The sequence below is a fragment of the Hetaerina americana genome, unplaced genomic scaffold (genome assembly GCF_022747635.1).
Source record: "Hetaerina americana unplaced genomic scaffold, ioHetAmer1.1.p SCAF_15, whole genome shotgun sequence".
NCBI lineage: Eukaryota > Metazoa > Arthropoda > Insecta > Odonata > Calopterygidae > Hetaerina > Hetaerina americana.
The window spans coordinates 3,691,358-3,711,333 of record NW_027286625.1 but is presented as its reverse complement, the minus strand read 5'-3'; the positions used below and the strand labels follow the sequence as shown (position 1 = coordinate 3,711,333).

At 35.9% G+C, this 19,976-nt stretch overlaps 2 protein-coding genes across 2 annotated transcripts in view; one reads left to right on the top strand and one right to left on the bottom strand.

The window, feature by feature from the left end:
- Positions 1–5,464, bottom strand: part of vimar (visceral mesodermal armadillo-repeats) — a 31,507-nt gene extending 26,043 nt beyond the window's left edge. The window contains exons 1-3 of the mRNA XM_071583788.1: positions 5,294–5,464; positions 4,955–5,065; positions 206–487 (exon numbers count right to left, since the gene is read on the bottom strand). Of these exons, the coding sequence (XP_071439889.1) occupies positions 206–487; positions 4,955–5,065; positions 5,294–5,300 (400 nt within the window). The 5' untranslated portion in view covers positions 5,301–5,464. The remainder of the gene's footprint in view (positions 1–205; positions 488–4,954; positions 5,066–5,293) is intronic.
- Positions 5,465–5,997: 533 nt separating this feature from the next.
- On the top strand, positions 5,998–18,235 carry LOC139686825 (zinc finger and BTB domain-containing protein 24-like). The gene is made up of 6 exons (XM_071583898.1): positions 5,998–6,160; positions 6,239–6,537; positions 10,122–10,502; positions 11,820–12,005; positions 15,744–15,954; positions 16,456–18,235. The coding sequence occupies exons 1-6, from the start codon at positions 6,004–6,006 to the stop codon at positions 16,734–16,736; spliced, it is 1,515 nt and encodes a 504-aa protein (XP_071439999.1). The 5' UTR covers positions 5,998–6,003; the 3' UTR covers positions 16,737–18,235.
- The last annotated feature ends 1,741 nt before the right edge of the window (positions 18,236–19,976 follow it).

Genomic DNA, 19,976 nt, shown 5'->3' with positions numbered 1-19,976 from the left:
TAAAATATGCATGTAAACTCATGCTAAACTAATAAGTTTTGAAAAAACATTTGAAATGGTTATGGTCGAATTGAGCTGATTGGGATTGCCACATCTATATGGCCAACATGCCTCTTAAAAATGATTAAATGCAAAATTCCAATCCACAATACCAACTTGCAGATACATACCCAATCTTCCCTCATGATATGGAACTTTCACTCACGATTTTCATAACAGATGTTTCCCAGGGCACGACAGGCTTGTGTGAGTGTTGCTCGAATAGAAGCTGCTTCTTGTTCCAGGACTGGTGTCTCAGGAAGGCAAAGTAAGGCCAACAGAGCATTTATCAGAGTCGGGTGCTTCAGACATGCTTCTCTTCCTGCATCACATTTGGCCACCTCAGCTATGGCTTTTGCTGCTTCCACTGACTGAGGGCCTTTGCGTGAGCTAGCTAGGATTATACCTAGTTGGTCCAGGAGAGTGTTCAGGGTGGGTCCACCCAAGGCTGCAATTTTATTTATAAGTCAGGGCTACATTTGGTATATCGGAAGGAACATATGAGAAAACACTTAAAATTATTTATGACAATGACACTGATGATGTAAACGACATCAATGATGGATTTTATTTCTGCGGGTTATTTACACATTGACACCTTATTTAGTGCACCTCTAAATACATTCAAATTCCATTTAGGTGCCCAGCAGCAAAATAAATGAGTGGCAGACAAAAAGTCAAGACAAAAAGAAAAGACAAAAGAAAAGACAAAAAAAGCTATATTTTAAACCATGATCACAATAATGAATGATGATCACCAATTATTCTGAATCCATTCAATGGAAAAGAAATCATACTTTTACACAGAATTTTTGGTGGAAGTCAATAATTTCTGTGAAACAGTATGTTCTCTCTTTATTTTTAAGGTTATGCAAAACTTCCATGAAGCGACACCTGACTCTGTAAGGTTTATTTATTCTGAGGGCTACAGGGTCGGAGAAAGTTCAGTCTTCTCCTTCAAGAAGTTTATATAACATACATGTAGGTTATTTGGATGAAAACATTTCCACCCCCATTCTGGGATATCTTCAAGTCAGCGTAGACGTTCAACCTAAAGAGATCTCCGGGACCAAAAGCATGACCGCTGTCACCTAAACAGCTACCCAATTGAAACTCTCAATGAAGAATGAGGTGCTCTTAAATGATAATGGCTTTAATAAAGGAACAGCAAACACACACAGTGACCTGTAAGAAGATCCTCACATCCGACAACCCAACCAAACCTAAGTGTACCCATACACCTTGGTTTGGCAGGTTTCATGCACATATTTCTAAGGATGCACACTCAGGAGGTATGTTCTGGATAACTGGATTGAAGGGTAATCAGATGACCACCACAGCAAACATCAAATGAGTATGAATATAATATAGTAGCCAAGATAACTAAATCTACTCTAATCCCCACCCATAATCTCAAGTACTTCGATGTAGAAATTGACGCAGGAGATCAACTGGTGCAGCAAATCTCCACTGTTAGAAATAACCCGATTAGTATTCAATTGTTTCTGGCTCAACCTTGTGGAAATTCATTTTAATGAAATTAAGAATACAAAGTAACTTTCCACTGTCCTTTCAATGCTCAAGCGTCATCTGATGATGACGCTTGAGCATTGAAACCGGTTGTATGCTAATAAAGGACAGTGGGAAAGTTACTTTGTATTCTGAATTTCATTAACCCGATTAGTTACTACAACTTCCATCTTTCTGAGATAAAAGCTGGTCAACCTACCCAATGTGGCAGGTCACTTTTCCAAGTTATTCAATTTTTAACTGATGAAGACAGGATGATTCACTCGGTACAGTATTATTTAATTATTTCATGCACTAGCAACATTAAAGCTTGAAAATTGATGATATTATATCCTTTTCACATGTTTAATAAACATTGTGTCCTGTAATGATTCAAACTTTAATACAATATTCCCACTATTGATGATGCAATACCCTTTCAGGGTCAATATATATGATTAGGACCTAGCCACATAATCTATTGACGAAATTTTTTTCAGGGGTTCAAATCCAATTACTTGACAAGCTATTGACTGCTAACATGGAGGAGTGACACGGGAGATGGAAAAGAGGGAATATGAATTGTCTGTACCACTTTCAGTGATAGATATAGTAACCTTTCTGGCACACAAAAAATAGGAGATTAGGCATTGGAGAGAATGTTGGCAGAAAAAGTGCAACATATGGGTAAAGTTAAGACAGTCTGTCACACTGTGGAAATCTTTCATACAGGGAAAGTTTTATCAAGCATCAACACTGCAAATTCCACAAAAAATTTTAACACTCACAACCATAGTTTCAACAATCATTACTGGGTACACAACAAAATCGCTATGATTGGCGTGGGCTGAGAATCATAAAAAAATTACAAAGCTAATGAGGTCATTGATAACTAAAAAGGCTAACGTAAACATTAAAATCAGAAGGCATAAACTGAAGCTGCCACTTGAGTACTTCAGATAGATGGGAAGTGTTTCAGATGAATGCCAGCAAAGCATGGGGAATGAGAAGAACTGAATAAGTAAAGAAACATTTACAAGAAGGGAGAAGTTGATGACAAGGACCACAGATAAGGCAGTAAAGAAAAGGTAAGTCAAAACTTTGATATGGAACGCAGTTTTCAGCCGATTGGAAATTTGGTCATTGAGGATAGAGGATAAGCATGGATTGGAGGATTTTGAGATGTGGGTGTTGTGTGTGGAGAAGAATGAAAAACATAAAACAGGAGGAAAAACAAGAAAATGCTTATCAGTTAAAGGATAGGAGAGGGCATTGTTGGCAGAAACCCAAAGGAGGTAGGAAAGGTGGATGCAGAGCATTTCGATAGACAGTAAAATGTTGGCGATTATGATAGAGGGGAGAATGTCAAGCAGGAGAGGTTGGCGGAGGAAAACAGTAGGCATTTTGAATGGAAGGAAGGCCACCAGAGAGTAGGTAAAATTGAAGAGGGGTTAATTGCCGTGTAGTGTGTCACATGTTGCCACGTTAGGCAAGGCTTAGTGGTTTATCTGTGGGGCCAATCAAAACCTACCTAAAGTAGTAGGCTACCATTAATAATTCATAACACACGTCAAAGCCAGAAATCAGGAAGCCAATTATGAATTTATACTCTTAGAGGGTAATTGAGGCACATGTAAGTTTGGTTGGTAATTATTATATTATGCGCTATATTCAGAATGTTTGTCAAGGCACTGCTTGGTTTTTACACACACCACATTCCCAATCATGTTCTTTTGAAGGGCAAAAATGTTTCTTATGATTTTTGACAAAATCTGCATTATCTAAATCCATCCCAAAGGAGACAACCACCAATGGGTAAAAAGAAAACTAATCGAAATTTACCCAGCCTCACTGTCAGAAATTTCAGCTGAGGAGTGACACACGAATTTAAAAAGGAAGTAACCCAAACACAATTTGCTATCTCTGAAACAGCCACGAATGAATCAATTAATATTATTTCATCAGAAACTAATTGAACTGCCAAGTGGGACAGGTTATTAAACATAATCAACAACACATTTATTTATTAATCTGTCGGTCAGGCACGTGACAGTCATAATGATACAGAGAAAATATTAATTAATATTAAAACAGCTTGTATTTTACTGTAAAAACCCTAATGCAGTGCCTCCCATGACTGATTATATGAGAAAGAAAAATCAATTTTTCAAGTATCAAATAAAAATATTGATTCCACTAAAAAATAGAAAGGTCAGTTATTATAAGTATTATGAGTGGATAATACTCTCAGTTACAATAGTACATCAGAATATTTCAGTAAAACATAGGCAAAATATATTTTTGGGGCCCTGCAAACATACTGATTGCTTGAGTTTTAAATGCCTGAGTGGATGACTACAAAATACCTATGTTCATTGCATGACAATTGAATCTCCTCATCATAAATTAACACCTAAAGCTCATTTTAAGTTAGTAATATTAATATTTTTTTACAAAATTTATCATGGGAAAATAAATTTTATTTTATAGTCACAGCTGACACAAAGTATAATGATTCTCGCAACTTCGCCGACTAACGAGTGTTAATTAGTCCAATGCAAAGCCTAAAAAAATCAGACATGGAACACTACAAGCAGGGTAACAGAGAAAAAACACCTAATAAATAACTGTCCATTTAGAAGGCAAAGAAGAAGTATCATGCCCTAGTTTAACACGCACATACCTAAGGAATTTTTTAAACCTCCCTCTCCTTGGAATGATAGATGAATTTTAATCAGGAGTCCAAACAGAAGCATTATTATGCTAATTGTGGAATTGCCAAAACATAATCTCATATTTCTGAAGTGTTTATCAAATAGTTACAAGTGTGTAGTAAGTAAGTTCACATGAACTTTTTAATGTTATACCGTATTTTCCAATGATGAATTAGCAATTATGTGAAACAGAATCTAACGTTTCCAATTACTTGACAATCTCAGACTACAAACGAAGTTAGTGAAAGTAAATGGAAATTTTTTTACCAATGTTTAAAGAAATATATCGCCTAGTTAACCATGAATTTCCACCCAAATTGCGGCTAAATGTTAGGTCTGCAACTAACTGAAAAGGTGCTGTAGAAATATCGGATACAGCACATACACACTTCTAAATAGCTTTGTTTCAACTATGACTCGAATTTTTAACGTGAGACTATGTTTAAGTGTTCACTTTAATTCAGAGGCAACATGATGTTTAAAAACCTTAAGGAGTATCAGACCTACGTTGAAGGTACAGGTGGGCGTATATCATTGTCACAGAACACATTCATATAATTTTAGTGGTCGAAATAGGGTCAAAAAGGCAAACGAAAACTTTCTTTGGATATAATACCAAGTATATCGAAATCATGAGTCTAACAAACTCATAAATTAGTATAAATATTTACCGAATCATAATTATTACTCACCATTGCCAGATCTTTGAATGGTAGGTATCAAAGATTCGAGTAAAACATGAATATTGTCTGATTTCTTCTCCACTGCTAGACATAAACTTTCCAGATCCTTCCCGAGTTCATCTGTCAGAGTTAAAATAATAAATTAACATATCATTATACACAGAAAACACAGTACATCGATCTTCGTTGTCGTACGAATTAACAATGCAACGTCTTTAAGAAACATTTTTACTACACCATTTTACAAGTGCGTTCTTAAGAACTTAAAAAGGGGTATTTCAAGTCACTGCAGGGGTCTCGCGAAGTAAGAAACATTATCTTACTGAAGCAGTTCGACAATACTCTTACCTGCCATAGTGAGTGTAATAAACAAGCTTCGCAAATAAAACAAATTCCTAATCGCAATCCATTTCCTTCAGTTAGTGGGCAGATCCTCTCCAGCGGATCGAGATTTTTTAACACAGTGGTGCCATCTTGCAAGAAACTGATTAAATACTTGAATGGGATAATGTGCTCGTACGACGAAGGCGCCGAAGGGCCGAAAACAACCGAAAACACAGGTTGCAATGGATTTCAGATGTGAAATACATGATCAAGCTTATTTTTCTTTAATGATAAAACTTTTCCTTACAAATACCTATGAAATAATAACACCTGTTCATTTTGAAGCCGGGAGAATAAAAAGTTTTTTAATATTAATGCATCACCAGCGCTGGAATACTAGCAGAAAGTAATCGATGGATTTGGATGTGAGATATGATTGGTCGGTTCAATAAAAAAATCTATCGATCATGTTACCCTTAAAATCGATCAATTCCCTCAATCAAATCGGAATGCCGCCGTTTGAACGTGTAGGGTATTGAATTTTCGAAATCGTAAGATTTTTTAAGGAAATAGATTTGAGATGATTAATATAAACCTAAGAATTATTGTTATCAGTTGTAAGATAATATTATTTTCGCGTTCTCCATGGTATTCTTAGGAAATGTTTTGGTTTTAATTTTAGCTGGACTCCCGAATATTGTATTAATAACAAATTTAAAGGAAGTGCATTCAACATGTCAGCAGCCGCAGACAATGAAGAATCTAACTTTCATCTTAAATGGCATAGTCACAGGTCAACCCTGAATGAGGCTTTGTCTTCCTTGCTTGCCAGTGAAGCATTTGCTGATGTTACCTTAGCTGTGTCAGGCACTGACATTGAAGAACCAAGTGGTACGAATATAGTTTTATTCTAATGCTTTCAAACATGTTCGAACAATCAGTTAATACTTTCTATTCTGTCGCTTCTAGGCGAAGCTCCTGGTAGATCGTGCTCTTTCTTCCGTGCTCATCGGGTCATACTGTCGGCATGCAGCCCATACTTAAATCGATTGCTCTCCGAAACATGTTCTTCCTTGTGGCCTCCCCGTGCACACCCAAACATCTCAACTGCTGTGTCTCCTCCACCCCATTCACATCCCCTTGTAATATTACCTCCTGGTATAGGATCTTCAGCTCTTCGTATCCTCCTTCGTTTCATTTATACCGGTACAGCCGAGGTACCGCACGATCAGCTGGTATCAGTGCTTCATGCTGGAGAAATTTTGCAGGTATTTTCTAAATTGAAAACAGCATTAAAGTAGCCATAAGAAATTGGTGTTCCTGTAAAAGTAATGGAATTTTAACGTTTTTTGTAAACGGTTTCATTTAACATTAAGTGCAAGCATAATATGTACCCATTCGTTGTGTTTCTTATTTTGGATAGAAGTCAGAGATACTATAAGATACTCTGTAATTATTTCAATTCATTTTGCTGGTTCCAATGCTTAATTGGTAATGCTTGCATAAGCATTGCCCAAAATTCCAGGCGACTTCATTAATTCCCATGTACCACAATTTGTCTTGTTTATTCTAATGATTTTCTAAGTGACAGCCGAAGTTAGGGATAGTGACATTGATTCCTAGTGAGTTTTGTTTTTGGTTACTGGCCTGACGATCTTGCGTTCAAATAAGCATACATTTGGATACTTGATAAACCAAAACTGCACGATTTTCCTATTATCAAAACTTGGGGGGGAAACCGAAGGTGCCACATGGAGGAAAACATTCCCTTGCCTTTAGTGTGTAAACCTCACGCACCATGAGATAGCTATACATATTCCTGTGAATTCTGCTGTTTTTGTAAGCATCAGTTATTGCACGCGTTTATATTAAAGTCCTAATTAAGATAATACCAGTAAAATTTGATTGCCATATCCAATTATTTAGTATATAATTAACCAGGTTTTTTATATAGTTGTCATTTGTTGTGTCAACTGACAAAACCTAAGGGGTAGAGGATGTGTTGAATGATGGTCTTTTTGATGGCTGTTCATTGTAGTTGGCTAATAATTAAGCCTTACTCCTGTCAAAATTGCCTGCCCACCCTATGCTTTTGGAGAAATTGACTAAAGCAGTCAAATTAGACTACCATAGCGAACCCTAAGGAAATTGTTATCTATATAATTTTGGTATTTCCTTTAATGACATGGAAATCTCATGAGTCCTGTAGTCCTTATCAAGTTGCCTGTGGTAACTAAGATGGCACTACAGTTGCAACACAAGAGGTAGGTTTATAGTAATATTTTTTTTAACCTTTGGTTGCCGTTATTTTCCTGGCAAGAGCTTATTTTATCTATAAACAGGATTATTAATGGACATTGGGTTTTGTAGAGAAGTTGTCTTAATGCTTCTCAGGTGGACAGGAAATGATAAACTTTAACCGGAAATAAAGAAGGGTAGAAAATACAGAGGTGAGAAAGTGGAATGGGAAAAAATATGAATTATTGGAGGAAAACAGGCAAGTGAAGGTTATGGAGGTATGCAAACGTTGCACACTCCTGCAACCTAGTTAGTTCCAGATAATTCACATGATGAGTCTTTCACCATTCCCTCCTCCCAAATGACTTGGTTTAGTCCTTCATTTCCAAAGGTATTTCAATTCAATTATATAATTTTTATTAATCTCATGCATAGCATGACACTAATAGAAGTCATCAAATAGTACAAATTTACTACGTCATTTTTTATAGTAATCTAAAGCCAGACATTAAAAATGTATACTAGCTTAACCTCTAAGTACTCCTCCAGGGTGTTAAGGGGTTTGAAGACTGGCAATTCGCTAAAGATCGTTAGAGCATATCATAGGAGGCAATTTTTGTGGAATCAGGTGGCATGTTATAGAATATGGCTGGAAAAACTTCAGTTTTGTAAGTTTTGCTTATTCTCTTTCACATGTGAAGGTGATTAATATAAAACATATTGCAAACTGTTATCATTTTTATATTCTTAAAAAATTAATTACACGGTTCAAGTGTGATGAAATAGCAATGTTATAACTACAAAAACCAAAACTACCAGGGATGTAAGGCCATATTTAATGCCTCTGTTTTCTCAGCAAGACAATTTTTTAGGTTTGAAAGGGTTTTTCAGGTTTGTAGCTCTGACATCTTCCTGTCTTTTCTATCATAATCCTCCCCCTTTTCCTCACACTTTCTACATCCTTTCACATATCTAAGTGCCATAAATTGTATAGTTTTATTATAGTAACTATATCTTTATAATTTTTCTTTAATCTAAATTTAGTTATAACGTTATGCAAAAAATTGATGCATAATTGTTTTTTTTCCTCCTTTTCTAGGGATTTTCTTGAAAAGAAAGTTTCCTTTGTTTTAAATTTGAATATAGTATGTGTGGACACCTGTAGTCTCTATAAATTGATGGATTATCTTAGAATATATATGGAATACAATCAGGACGTATTTGCCTGTTTTTTAGATTTTGGAAAGGCGTTTGATGGAGTGAATTGGGAAAAACTAATGAGTATATTGCAGAAAATAGAAATAGATTGGAGGGATAGGAGGCTAATCCTGGACCTTTACATGTCTCCGACTACTCGCGTGCAAGTGGGGAACGGAGAGTCCAGATGGGCAGTGTTAGGGAGAGGTGTAAGGCAGGGTTGACCATGAACACCGTTGCTGTTCAACATATATGTGGAGGAAATGATTAAAGAGGCATGGGAAGAACTGGAGGTAGGAATGAAAGTGGGTGGGGAATTCGTAAAATCAGTTAGGTTTGCTGATGACCAAGCTCTAATTTGTCAGTCAGCCAAGGGGCTTTAAGAATTGCTGAGTGAATTGGAAACTCATTGTGACAGGTGTGGGATGAGAATAAATATTAATAAAAAAAAAGTTATGGGATATTCCAGAAAGAAAAAGGTGAAGCTAAACATTGAAATAGGAGGGTAAAAACCGGAGCAGGTAGAACAGCTTACATATCTAGAAATTGTTTTGGACCAACACAGTCAAAGTAGTAGGAACGTAAGGAGAAGAATTGCACTAGGAAAAGAGGCTTTAACAAGGAGGAGGGAGTTGATGACAGGGTATTGAGTAAGGATGTTAAGAAAAGACTCATAAAAACTTTGATTTGGAGGGTAGCTATGTATGGTGCGGAAACGTGGTCACAGAAGCAGGGCGATAGCAGTTGATTGGAGGCTTTTGAAATGTGGTTGTGAAGAAGAACGGAGAAGGGGAAGGATTTGTTGGGAGAAATCTTAAGGAGGCAGGAAAAATGGATGATGGGCATATTGATTAGCAGTGGGATGTTGAAGGCTTTAATAGAGGGGAGAATGTTTGGCAAACAAGCAAAGGGCAGGAACAGGATAGTGATTATGGACGGGATGAAGGAAGTACACAGAGATGAAGAGGGACTTGATGTAGAGTAGGTTGCTAGATTGTGTTTTGTTGGAAGTCACTAAATATTTTTTTGGCAGTTGTGTCCATACAAAACCTACCTTAACTGGTAGATTACTTAATAATAATAATGAATAATTGAAATTGGAAAGATGACTTAAATAATAATAATGAATAATTGAAATTGGAAAGATGACTTAATCATCATGGAATCTGAGCAATCAGCTTGAAGTTAGACTAAATAATATGGATTAAAACTGTCATAATGAAAGAAGTAACAGTTATTGATGCATTTCTCTAGATTAAGGTTATAATTGTGTCACAAGGTCACTACTGCATCAAAATGGAATGTTATGAAATTTATTTTATTTTTTATGATGTAATTACAAAGATGTATACCAACAGTACCAAAATGGATGCCATGTTCTAACACATTTTTTTCTGAATACTCTCATCTCTTTTAGATAAGGGGGCTTTGTAAGGGAGTGAGTAGCCTGGATGATCAGGATCCTCTAAATAATTCAGACAGTCCAAATCATTCTTCTGAAAATGGTATTGGAGAGCTCAGCTCACTCTCTGTTGGAAATGACAGGACTGTTGGTGGTTTAGTGGAGAATGTGCTAGAAAATGGCAGGCACACTGAACTCAGAATCAGGGATGTGAGGAGTAACAAGAGCAATTTTTCAGCCCAGGGAACTAATTCTGATGATTCATCTCAACGTGAAGTGGTAAGGGGCAAATTTAAGAAGGTCATTGGTGGAAAGATAAAACACACGACCACCTCCAAAGAGAAAAAAACCCTTGAAGAAGGATCACGGCCAGGCTCTTCAGAAAATGAGAATGATGTAAGTTAATTTTTCAAGGATTTTTGTCAGTGATAATGTTCTCTGAATTTAATTTTAATTCCCAAAAAACTCCGCCAAAGCAGCAGGAAGCCCCATGCCAATTCCCTTTGGTCTGGTACCTAAACAGCTGGTTACTATATGTGATGGAATGTTTCTGTAGAGTACCTTTCTGCAAATTCAGCAGTGTCATTATTTATGGAGTTCAAGTGGCAATAAGAGCATGTCTTTTAGAAAATTTGAACTCCATCAGCAGAGTAGCACACTGGGAGCTAAGTTTGACAACATAAAGTTAGAAATCAACTGAGTTTAAAACAGAAGTTCATGGTCATATGCTATCTTTGTTTCCATTGGCTCAAAAAAGTTAAGTGTGTTTGAAATATTTCTCTTCTCATTCTCGTTTACTCATAGTAACAAAGATATCACCTCTTGCAAAGATAAATGCTCTTTAGAACTATTCTAATCATTGCACACACTTCATCCATGCCACCATATTATTCATAAAAAAACATTGAACAGTAATTGTGAAATTACATACCTTTGTTTTACACCATGTTTTATTTCAAAACAGTCACTTGAGCTCCCATTTTCTCAGACACTAGCCTTAATACTTTCATGTATCAATTTAATAGGTTTAAATAAGTGCTTGTTCAGTCTGTATTCTGTCAAAACTGTCTTTATTTTATCTGTCATATGTCTTCTCCATGGGTCGCGGTAGTCCAGGGGGTAGAGCATTGGACTGCTGACCGGAGGGGCCTGGGTTCGATTCCTGGGCAAGGCACTCTGGGCACCTGCAGCTCCACCCAAGCTTTGTGATTTTTTGGGTACTAGATCTTCCTGAGAAACCATAACCGGCACAGGGAAAGGAACTGGCCCCCCTACCCTGATGTGTGAATTTCACACACTGTCGGGCTTAGTACTGGGTGAACTCTACCATCACCTGCCCAACCGACCTTCGGGTTGGATACTGTGTTTATGGTTTATGTCTATTTTGTTTAAACGTCATGTTTATTTTTTTCAACAATCTTATAGGAAACAGAAAAAAAGTAGTACTGAAATAATATTACACCTGCAGATTTGAACCATTCTTTTATAAGTGTTAAGTGTACATTTTCATTGGTCTTAAAGGTAACTGCTCATTTTTTTACATTTGTGTATTGCAGTTGGTTATCACTATGATAGCCATGTTTCATGTATAATGGGAGAGCTGCTTGCCTTGTAAACTTTGGTTATTGTTCTCATTTGCCAAAAAAGTCTTTCTACCTGCTCCGTGCTCTTGAAATATTCCCGAGACTGATCTGGTTTTCTCCTGCTACAAAGGGTGAAGAGGAGGTTCTTCCAGTTATAGTTAAGCAAGAGCCAATTGATGATGATGGTGAAGAAGAAGAGGGGAGGGAGAGAGGGAAGGAAAATAGTTGGTGGGACGGCGATATGTCCAGGGACAGTGGCCCTCCACATGTGACCTCACCCTCTATTTTCTCACCAATGCATGTCACCATTAAACCAGTAAGTGCTGCCTTATGTGTGAGATCATGTTGAAAATATGATTTGCTCAATGGATTGATTTTTTTTCAACCAAAAGTTTGATGTACAGCATTTCCTGCATTTGTGACTGTAAAAGGCCTTATGGATAATGGTTATACTTGTTCTTAACCCAGTGTCTGTCATGGTTACTGCACTGGGAGCATTGGAAATAGTTAATGGTGAGATAATGTATAATAGCTGTCAAATTAAGTTATTATTTTGGCCATATTTCACACAAACAAGGCACTTATATTGTCTTCTGGAATTGAAGCTTTATCATTATTCAGCAGTATCTGCCATATTTTCTACCAAATTTTTAATGCAATTATAAAGATGAATAACATTAATTGGTGATGAGTGAAAGTTTGCTCTTGGCGAGGCATTATCCCAGCTAAATAGGTGAATGAATGTTTATTTTTGAAATGTAAATAAGGTAGGTAATTAATTAAAAATCAAATACTTTTTGTTCCTATTAGTGTCTGCAGTTTTGAAATATTTGCAATTGAAAATTCCCCTTTAGTAATGTGCCATGCAATACACCAGGCTAGGCAGAGAACTGGCCTTTTCAATAATACATGCTCCAAGCAGGTATCTGATTAGATGAGGTTTAAACCTTCAAATATTGTGTTCTTATTGGGTTTTAAAAACCTCTTTTTTTCCCAAGCAAATGTTATTGCTTTAATATTTTCTCATAATATGTTAGATTGTGTAGGAGATACATTTTTCCAGGCTTTTTATTTTAATCTTTATGTATCCATTATGTTTTAATCATACATGTGTAATAGGTGCTAAGCTTTTTAAGCAGACCCGTAAAATATTCGCATTTTAATTGCATTATATGCATGCCATACAAACAGTGGTTATCCCAAGAATTGTGTTCAGGGTGGAAGCACAGTGCCAGCAATCTGAAAAATTCCAATGATTACTCAATTTCGGTAAAAAGGAGAGGAAAGGGCTATTTTTTTACGTTGGTGATTTGATTTGTAAATCTGGGATTCCTAATGAGAACTATGTTCCCTTTTGCCTTGAGATCAGTTCAGGGTTTCCAGATGGCCATCACTCTCAAGCATGCCCTTACAAAAACTAAAAGTTTTATTTTACCAATTTCAATGATAATATTTGTAAATGAAGTGTTGAAGGAAAATCCAGAAAAATATGAATGGTCAAATTCCTATTACTGGTGAGAACAATCAAGGAAAAAGGCGGGCGTATTCATCAGGAAAAATCAGGAATAGGTATACATAAAATAAGTGTCTGCATTGTTTGATTCTGTAATGAATAAAACACATTTCACAGGTACATGCCACAATAACCGACTTAGTCACCACAGCCTGTTGGACACTAAAATTCATATCTAGTGGTCTTTTGCTTGAATTTGCTCTTGTTTAGGAGAAAATGTTGTTCATTATACCTTATACATTTCTAAGTGGAAAGTGGATTTAGGAGTCAAGAGATACAAAGCATTAATCAAATGAAATCTTACATAAAATGAGATAATTATGATGGCTGTTAGTGAATATATCAGCCTGATACCTTAGTGTGGGTTGTTAATCTATTGTCATCTATTGTAAACAGGTTGGTAATGTAGTTTTAATCCTTACTTGGAGATGTGCATTGTGCTTGTTATATGATATGTTAATTTGGTTTAATGTCGGTTACAGTGTTGACCATGAGAACAGCAATAATCAAAAGTCTATTTCTACTACTAGATTCGTATAGTGATACTGCTTTATTTTTTGGCAAAATAATTACACAGTACATGCTGTTCACACTATTTTATGTGTACCTAGATGGCCATGTAGTACAACAAGTTACTGCCTTACAAAATTCATTGTGCATCTCCATTCCTCATAGAAATCTCAGTGTTTTCAATGATATCATCAGCATTTATTTATTTTTTCATGTCTAGTATTTTATGTTACGTTTTGCATTTATTTATATTGTACGCTATTGTGTACATCAAATTATGGCCGTTATCAGTTTGAAAAATGAGTATTCAACAGTAGCAAAAAGTATTCATAATCAAATGGTATATCCTAGCCCCATCCGGCTGCCACTACCAGCCATGGTGGTGGTGGGTTAACGTTTTCGCTGGCTAACCCAGGGGTTGTGGGTGTGATTCCTACTTTGGTGGGTTTTCCTCCATCCAAAGCATGGATGTTTGTAATTGTCTTCCTTGTTAGTAGAATGTTTAGGGGTTTGGTGGAGGAAGGGACTATATAGTCTCAATCTTATCCCGATAAAAATGACAAATATTGGATATTATTTTTTCAAAATAATCTTTAGAGAAATATTTACAAAAAATTCAGCAATTTATGTCAAATTTATGATCAATTTTCTTGTTTGTGTATGCTGCGATGTAAAATTTGTCTATATTAAACGAGTCCGATTTAGAAACAGTTTCCACCTATTGATCAGGATTTTTTTCCATAAAGGTGGGTAATTTAAAAAATTGGGAAAATATAAATTAGGTAATTTATTAGTATATTAGGCACTCTAGGCACAAGCATCTTTTATTTGCAGTTGACAAAATGAAAAAGCAAGATATCTATGTGAGGAGTATGTTGTCTGACCACGTACTTCATGGACTCTCCAATCTGCTGAAAATACTACCTATTACAAATAAAGCTGTGTCATTGAGGTCTGAGGGCCAAAAACAATTGGCCCCCAATAGTGAAAACCCAGGATTTCACAACACAAGTCCCAAATTCACCACTACTGATGAGGAAGGTTTCCAAATGGTACATTATAAGAGAAACAAATGTATACTAAACAGTGTTTGGAAGTTGTAAGCAGCCTACTGTAGTGTGTAACTTTGTGAGAGTTCCTTGCTGGACTCTCTTCTACATTGGTCATAGGCAGTTCAATTCAACGCCCGATGACATTGTGAAGCCTCTGTCCGGAATATTTCCTGGGAGTGATATCAATTGTGAAAGTTTGAGAGTTGGTGAAACATACAGTTTTTAAACTCAGCCTGCCAATCAGCCTAAAAGAGATGACATTTGGCTGGTTGAAGTAAAAGTGGGAAAATTTAACCCTTCCGAATGGCAGAAACTGACTCCAATGCAGGAAGAGAAAGAGCATATTCCGGAAGGTGAGGTGCAGCTGCAGTATGAATGGGTGGAACTCAGAGTTATTGAAAAATTGTGAAGTGATGATATCCATCACAGCAGCACCAGCAAGGGCCCACAATGACAACACTACAGAAACGTGTTCATTTGTTAAGCGTCCAGTCAAGTTACCTGCCTCCAAATAGGAATTTTGAAACCAAAATCCCTCTGGATAGGTAGTTACATCACCATATCTTGCCAAAAATCTGAGATGTCTACAAAATAAGATATTTGAGATGGAAGCAGTTGTTAAACAAGGTAGCTACAATATTCTATGTCTCAATGAACATTGGTTTACAAAAAATGAAGTTCTTGTGAATAGCTTTATAGATTTTAGCTTGGCATAATTCTACTGCCGGTCTCTATACAAAAATGGTGGAATGTGTATTTTTGCCTTATATGGTATGCCTTTTTAAGTAATTGATTTAGACAAATTCTGTATGGAATTGCACTTTGAAATATCTGCAATCATATTGAAGGATCTGAATCTGACCATTGCTTCTGTGTATCACTTCCCTGAACTTTTCCATAGTCTTATAGGTTTATATGTATAAATAATAGATTTTATTCTCTCCAGCAGTATTACTTATGGTATAATTTCCATATGCAGGATATTGAATTATCAAATGATGGAGAAACGGATTATGGAGGGATGGGTGTCAAGACTGCTGCTGAAGTGGAGATGTTGGATGTTGAGGAGGATGATGACGACTTCGGGCAGACAATGCCCCTGACATGTGACTTTTGCTCAGAAACATTTCTCTCAGCTGCTGCTTGGGTTCGACATCTGAAGACACATCCACCTTCCATGTTTCCAAACGGTATGTTCTAATAATACGAATAAAACTAAGGATATGCTTAGATTGCTAAATTATGCCTTCTTTTGGTTACCTCAATTTGATTTATTAAATCACCTGTTGATGTATCTATGAAGACATTCTCTAAAGTGAATGTGTTCAATGATATATCCATGGACTTTTACCCATACCTGCTGAAAAGTATATGATGAATTCCATACAGCTGTACAAATAGGGAATTAGGTGGTGCTCTCTTCCCTTTCCCTTCTCTTCTTTCTGCACCCAAGCTCTCTGGCTCTCTCTATGCCGTGTTTGCATGTGCTGAGCATGTAGGAAGCTCAGGTGGAATGCAAACATTCGCTTCCTTTCAAAACTAGCGCTACTAGGTGTCCCCTAAGAAATGTTCACTTCAGCAAATGAACTATTAGACAGTGACCTACCATGGGTAAAAAGGAACTAAATCTTGCAATGTTTTTGCCCATCTTCTCTTTAATATTATTATTCTTAATTGATGTCTTAATACAGATCCTGACCCATGGCGCCACTCAAAGAAGGCAAGGCAGCAGTGGAGGTCGAGTGGGGAAGGTGCATCAATGAGTCACAGGACTCATGTGTGTCCATCATGTTCTAAGAGGTTTTACTCAAATGCATCACTGCTCATTCACATACGGACACACACAGGGGAGAAACCATTTGAATGTGATGTTTGTCACAAAGGATTCAATGTGAAGAGCAACCTGATTCGTCACATGCGCACTCTTCATGGGAAGATAGTCAGCCCTTCACAGGTGGAAGAGAAAGCATAGCATCAATAATGGGAGTAAGATTTGTGTGATTGTGCCATATGTACATTATTAAAGTGTGTTTTATGCTTGGAGAGTATTAGAGGAAGAAAATGTGCCATCTAGGGAGAGAGGAGGTGTGGAGTGTGCAATTGAAGAGGTGGTTGAAGGTCACTTAAAGCCATGAAATCATTGAAAATTACCATAAATTCCCATTGTTTTTACAGTGTCATAATAGTCTAGTCAAATTTGCTACAGAATAAGTTTGACTCCTCATATTTCTAGTCAAAGGTGTAAATATGAAAAAATTCTTTAACACTCAAGTGTCGGCAACCATTCTTTGATTGCTTAGGTGAACCAAGTTTCAAGTAAAATACAGTGGGCTTTTGTTATCACATCCATTTCTGAAAGTCCCAGTCCCAACCATGACATGGACATGCTAATGTCTTATTTGTTTTTCATCATGTCAGCTCGACATGCACTTAGAGTAATCTTTGAATTGAAATATTGTGGCCATATTATTTTATTAGCGTGAGTACAGTTATTTTATATTATTTTAAATGGCATAAGGTTTATAATGTCAACCAGCAAGATATTTATTGTTAAAAGGCAAGTTTCAAGTGAAGAAAAGCATAAACTTCTCTAAGAAGTGAAATCTTAATAGAAAATGTATGGGCAGTGGCATTATAGTAGTAGCACTTCTGGCCCTTGCACTATTTCAAATGTTTACGTTTGGTAATATTTGAACACAAATGCAGGGATGTAATAAGTTTGTTTCTTCTTAGAAGTTCCTATAAATGTTGAACGTTCACTGCAAAGCTAATTGTATATGGCCCCGTTTTTTGGGCATTTACCAATGCTGTAGTAGTTACTTTATTATTTTGGACAACATAATAGTAACTACTGACCAAAACACCCCTGGTTTGATTCCCAGTGATACCTCTGGGTATCCTCACCTTCGCTCAAGCAGATGGTTTTTTTAGGTATCAAGTCGTCCTCGGAAACCACAGGTTGCACAAGGAAAAGAACCATCTTCCTCCCACCCCAGTAGAAACAGGCTGTTAGGCATAGTATTTGTGATGAACCTAACCTTCCCCTATCAAACCAACCTTCGGGTTGATTACTGAGGTAATATTAAAGTAAATATTACCAAATCAAAGCAAGCTATCGAGTCATGCTCATAATTTGATGACATCAACGAAAATAGTACTGAAAGGAGACCATGTAGTTAAAACAAACTTAAGTTGAGGTCTGATGAGTGAATAGTATACATATCGCATTTGAAATTCGTTGTGTTCTTGGTGATAAATTGTGATAGTTTCAAGGTTTGGTAGATGTAAGTAGCAATGATTATTTTTAAGGTTAGAGATATATCCACTTATGTACTTATAAATTTCTAGTTTTAGTAACCGTTCCTTACTTACTACCAGAAATTGAGTATGAATATTTTAGATTTACAGGGTGACAAGGGCCATATTTCACATGGATTACATACAGTAACAACTTGCTATTTGAATACCATTCTGTCTGGGAATGTATGTTATTTGAAGTTTTAAGCAAACAAGATTAGAATGGATAACTCTTATAAAGTTTTAGATCATCTGCATACCAGTAACTGTTCATCAATGATTTTAATGAACACAATCATTAATTTTTTTTCAATTGGTATGTGGACCCAAATGAGACCCCTGTGGCAGAGAATATGTAAATCTAAAAGAAATTGATAAAAGTGATTCAACACACACAATCTGTAACCTATCTGTGATATTATCAGCTAGTCAGGCAAGCATAAAGTTATCAAAGCCAATATTGTGTAACTTAGAGGTGAGCAGGGAATGATTAAATTTATCAAAAGCCTTAGAAAAATGTGCATAAGTGGCATCAATCTACCTTGTGTCTCTCAAGAATTTGGTAAATATAGTCGACATAAATTGACAAATTTGTTTAAACAAAGGTTCCTTCAAAAATATGCTAACAAGAGTCCACTGTACTTTGTAATTTCCTTTACATCTTATTTTATATGATTTCAGGCTCCACACTTAATTTTAAAGGTCAACTACAAGAAAATGTTGCTTTGACGTAGAAATTGATAAGCTAAGTATGTTGATAATTACCAAATATTTTTTTTTTAGCAATCAGTTACCAAAGATAGATTTACATATGAATATGCATAGTTTTAATAGATTTTTCTGTTATGCATTTTTATGATCAATGGTCATTTTTATCAATTGATGACTAATTCAAAGTACCAGAGTATTGATGTGAAAATTACAGATGCTGCAAACATTTTACCTCAAGATTCATTCGCCTTTGGCCTTGGATTGGCCAAAGTTTAGAAATCCTTTGTAAAAAAATCACAATTATAGACCCTAGGAGTTAAAGGGTATTTTGATGTGAGAAATATTTGCTAAATACCCTGTATAACTCTGTTAATCCACTTGAAATACAAAAATAGAAGTAAATAATGTAAGAAAAATACAAACAATTATGTCCTTAGCTTTATTTTGGCAAGAATTCAACTAAAACCAAACATTTTATAAAACTATGAGCATGCCACTGGTACAATAATATAACACAGTATTATTTATTAAATTAATAATAACTATATGGGCATTGTGGTGAACAAAGTACAATTTTAAAGTAGTAGTCTAGATAAACTTCCTCCAATAAGCTGCAGATGACAATTTTCATTGATGTCACTATAATATAATATTTAAATCAAGTAATTGCTTTGCTTTTTGAGTTCTTTTCTTTGACCCTACCCATTGTCTTCAGGTCCACCATTCTATTTCTTCATTCATGTATATAGAGTTAAAAAATATATTTATCTATCTCTTTTTGAAAAAACTAAATATGCACATGTGTATTTAAAATGAGTATAGATGCAATTACACATTTCCTCATATCTACTATATCCGTGAAAAGTATGTACTGTTTAATGGTAATGGAAATTGATGGTGAGCAAACAACCAGTCTTCATCATATAATTGAGCCATAACTAGTATGGTAAACAACATTTGCAAATTATCTCTGTTTCATAGTTCTTATTATCTCCAAGTTGAATTAGAAAGCTAAATTGATAAGAATATCATATGAAAAATAACTAATATGAAAAAGAAAGCCCAATACATTGTCCATGATCATATTCAATGATTGTTGTTTCATAATCCTCGAGAAAAAACTCTTCTATTGTCAAGTAAATCATAGGAATTGTCTGAGAAATTTCTGGGTGCCTCAAAATACAGATAAAGTGACTTCTGCATG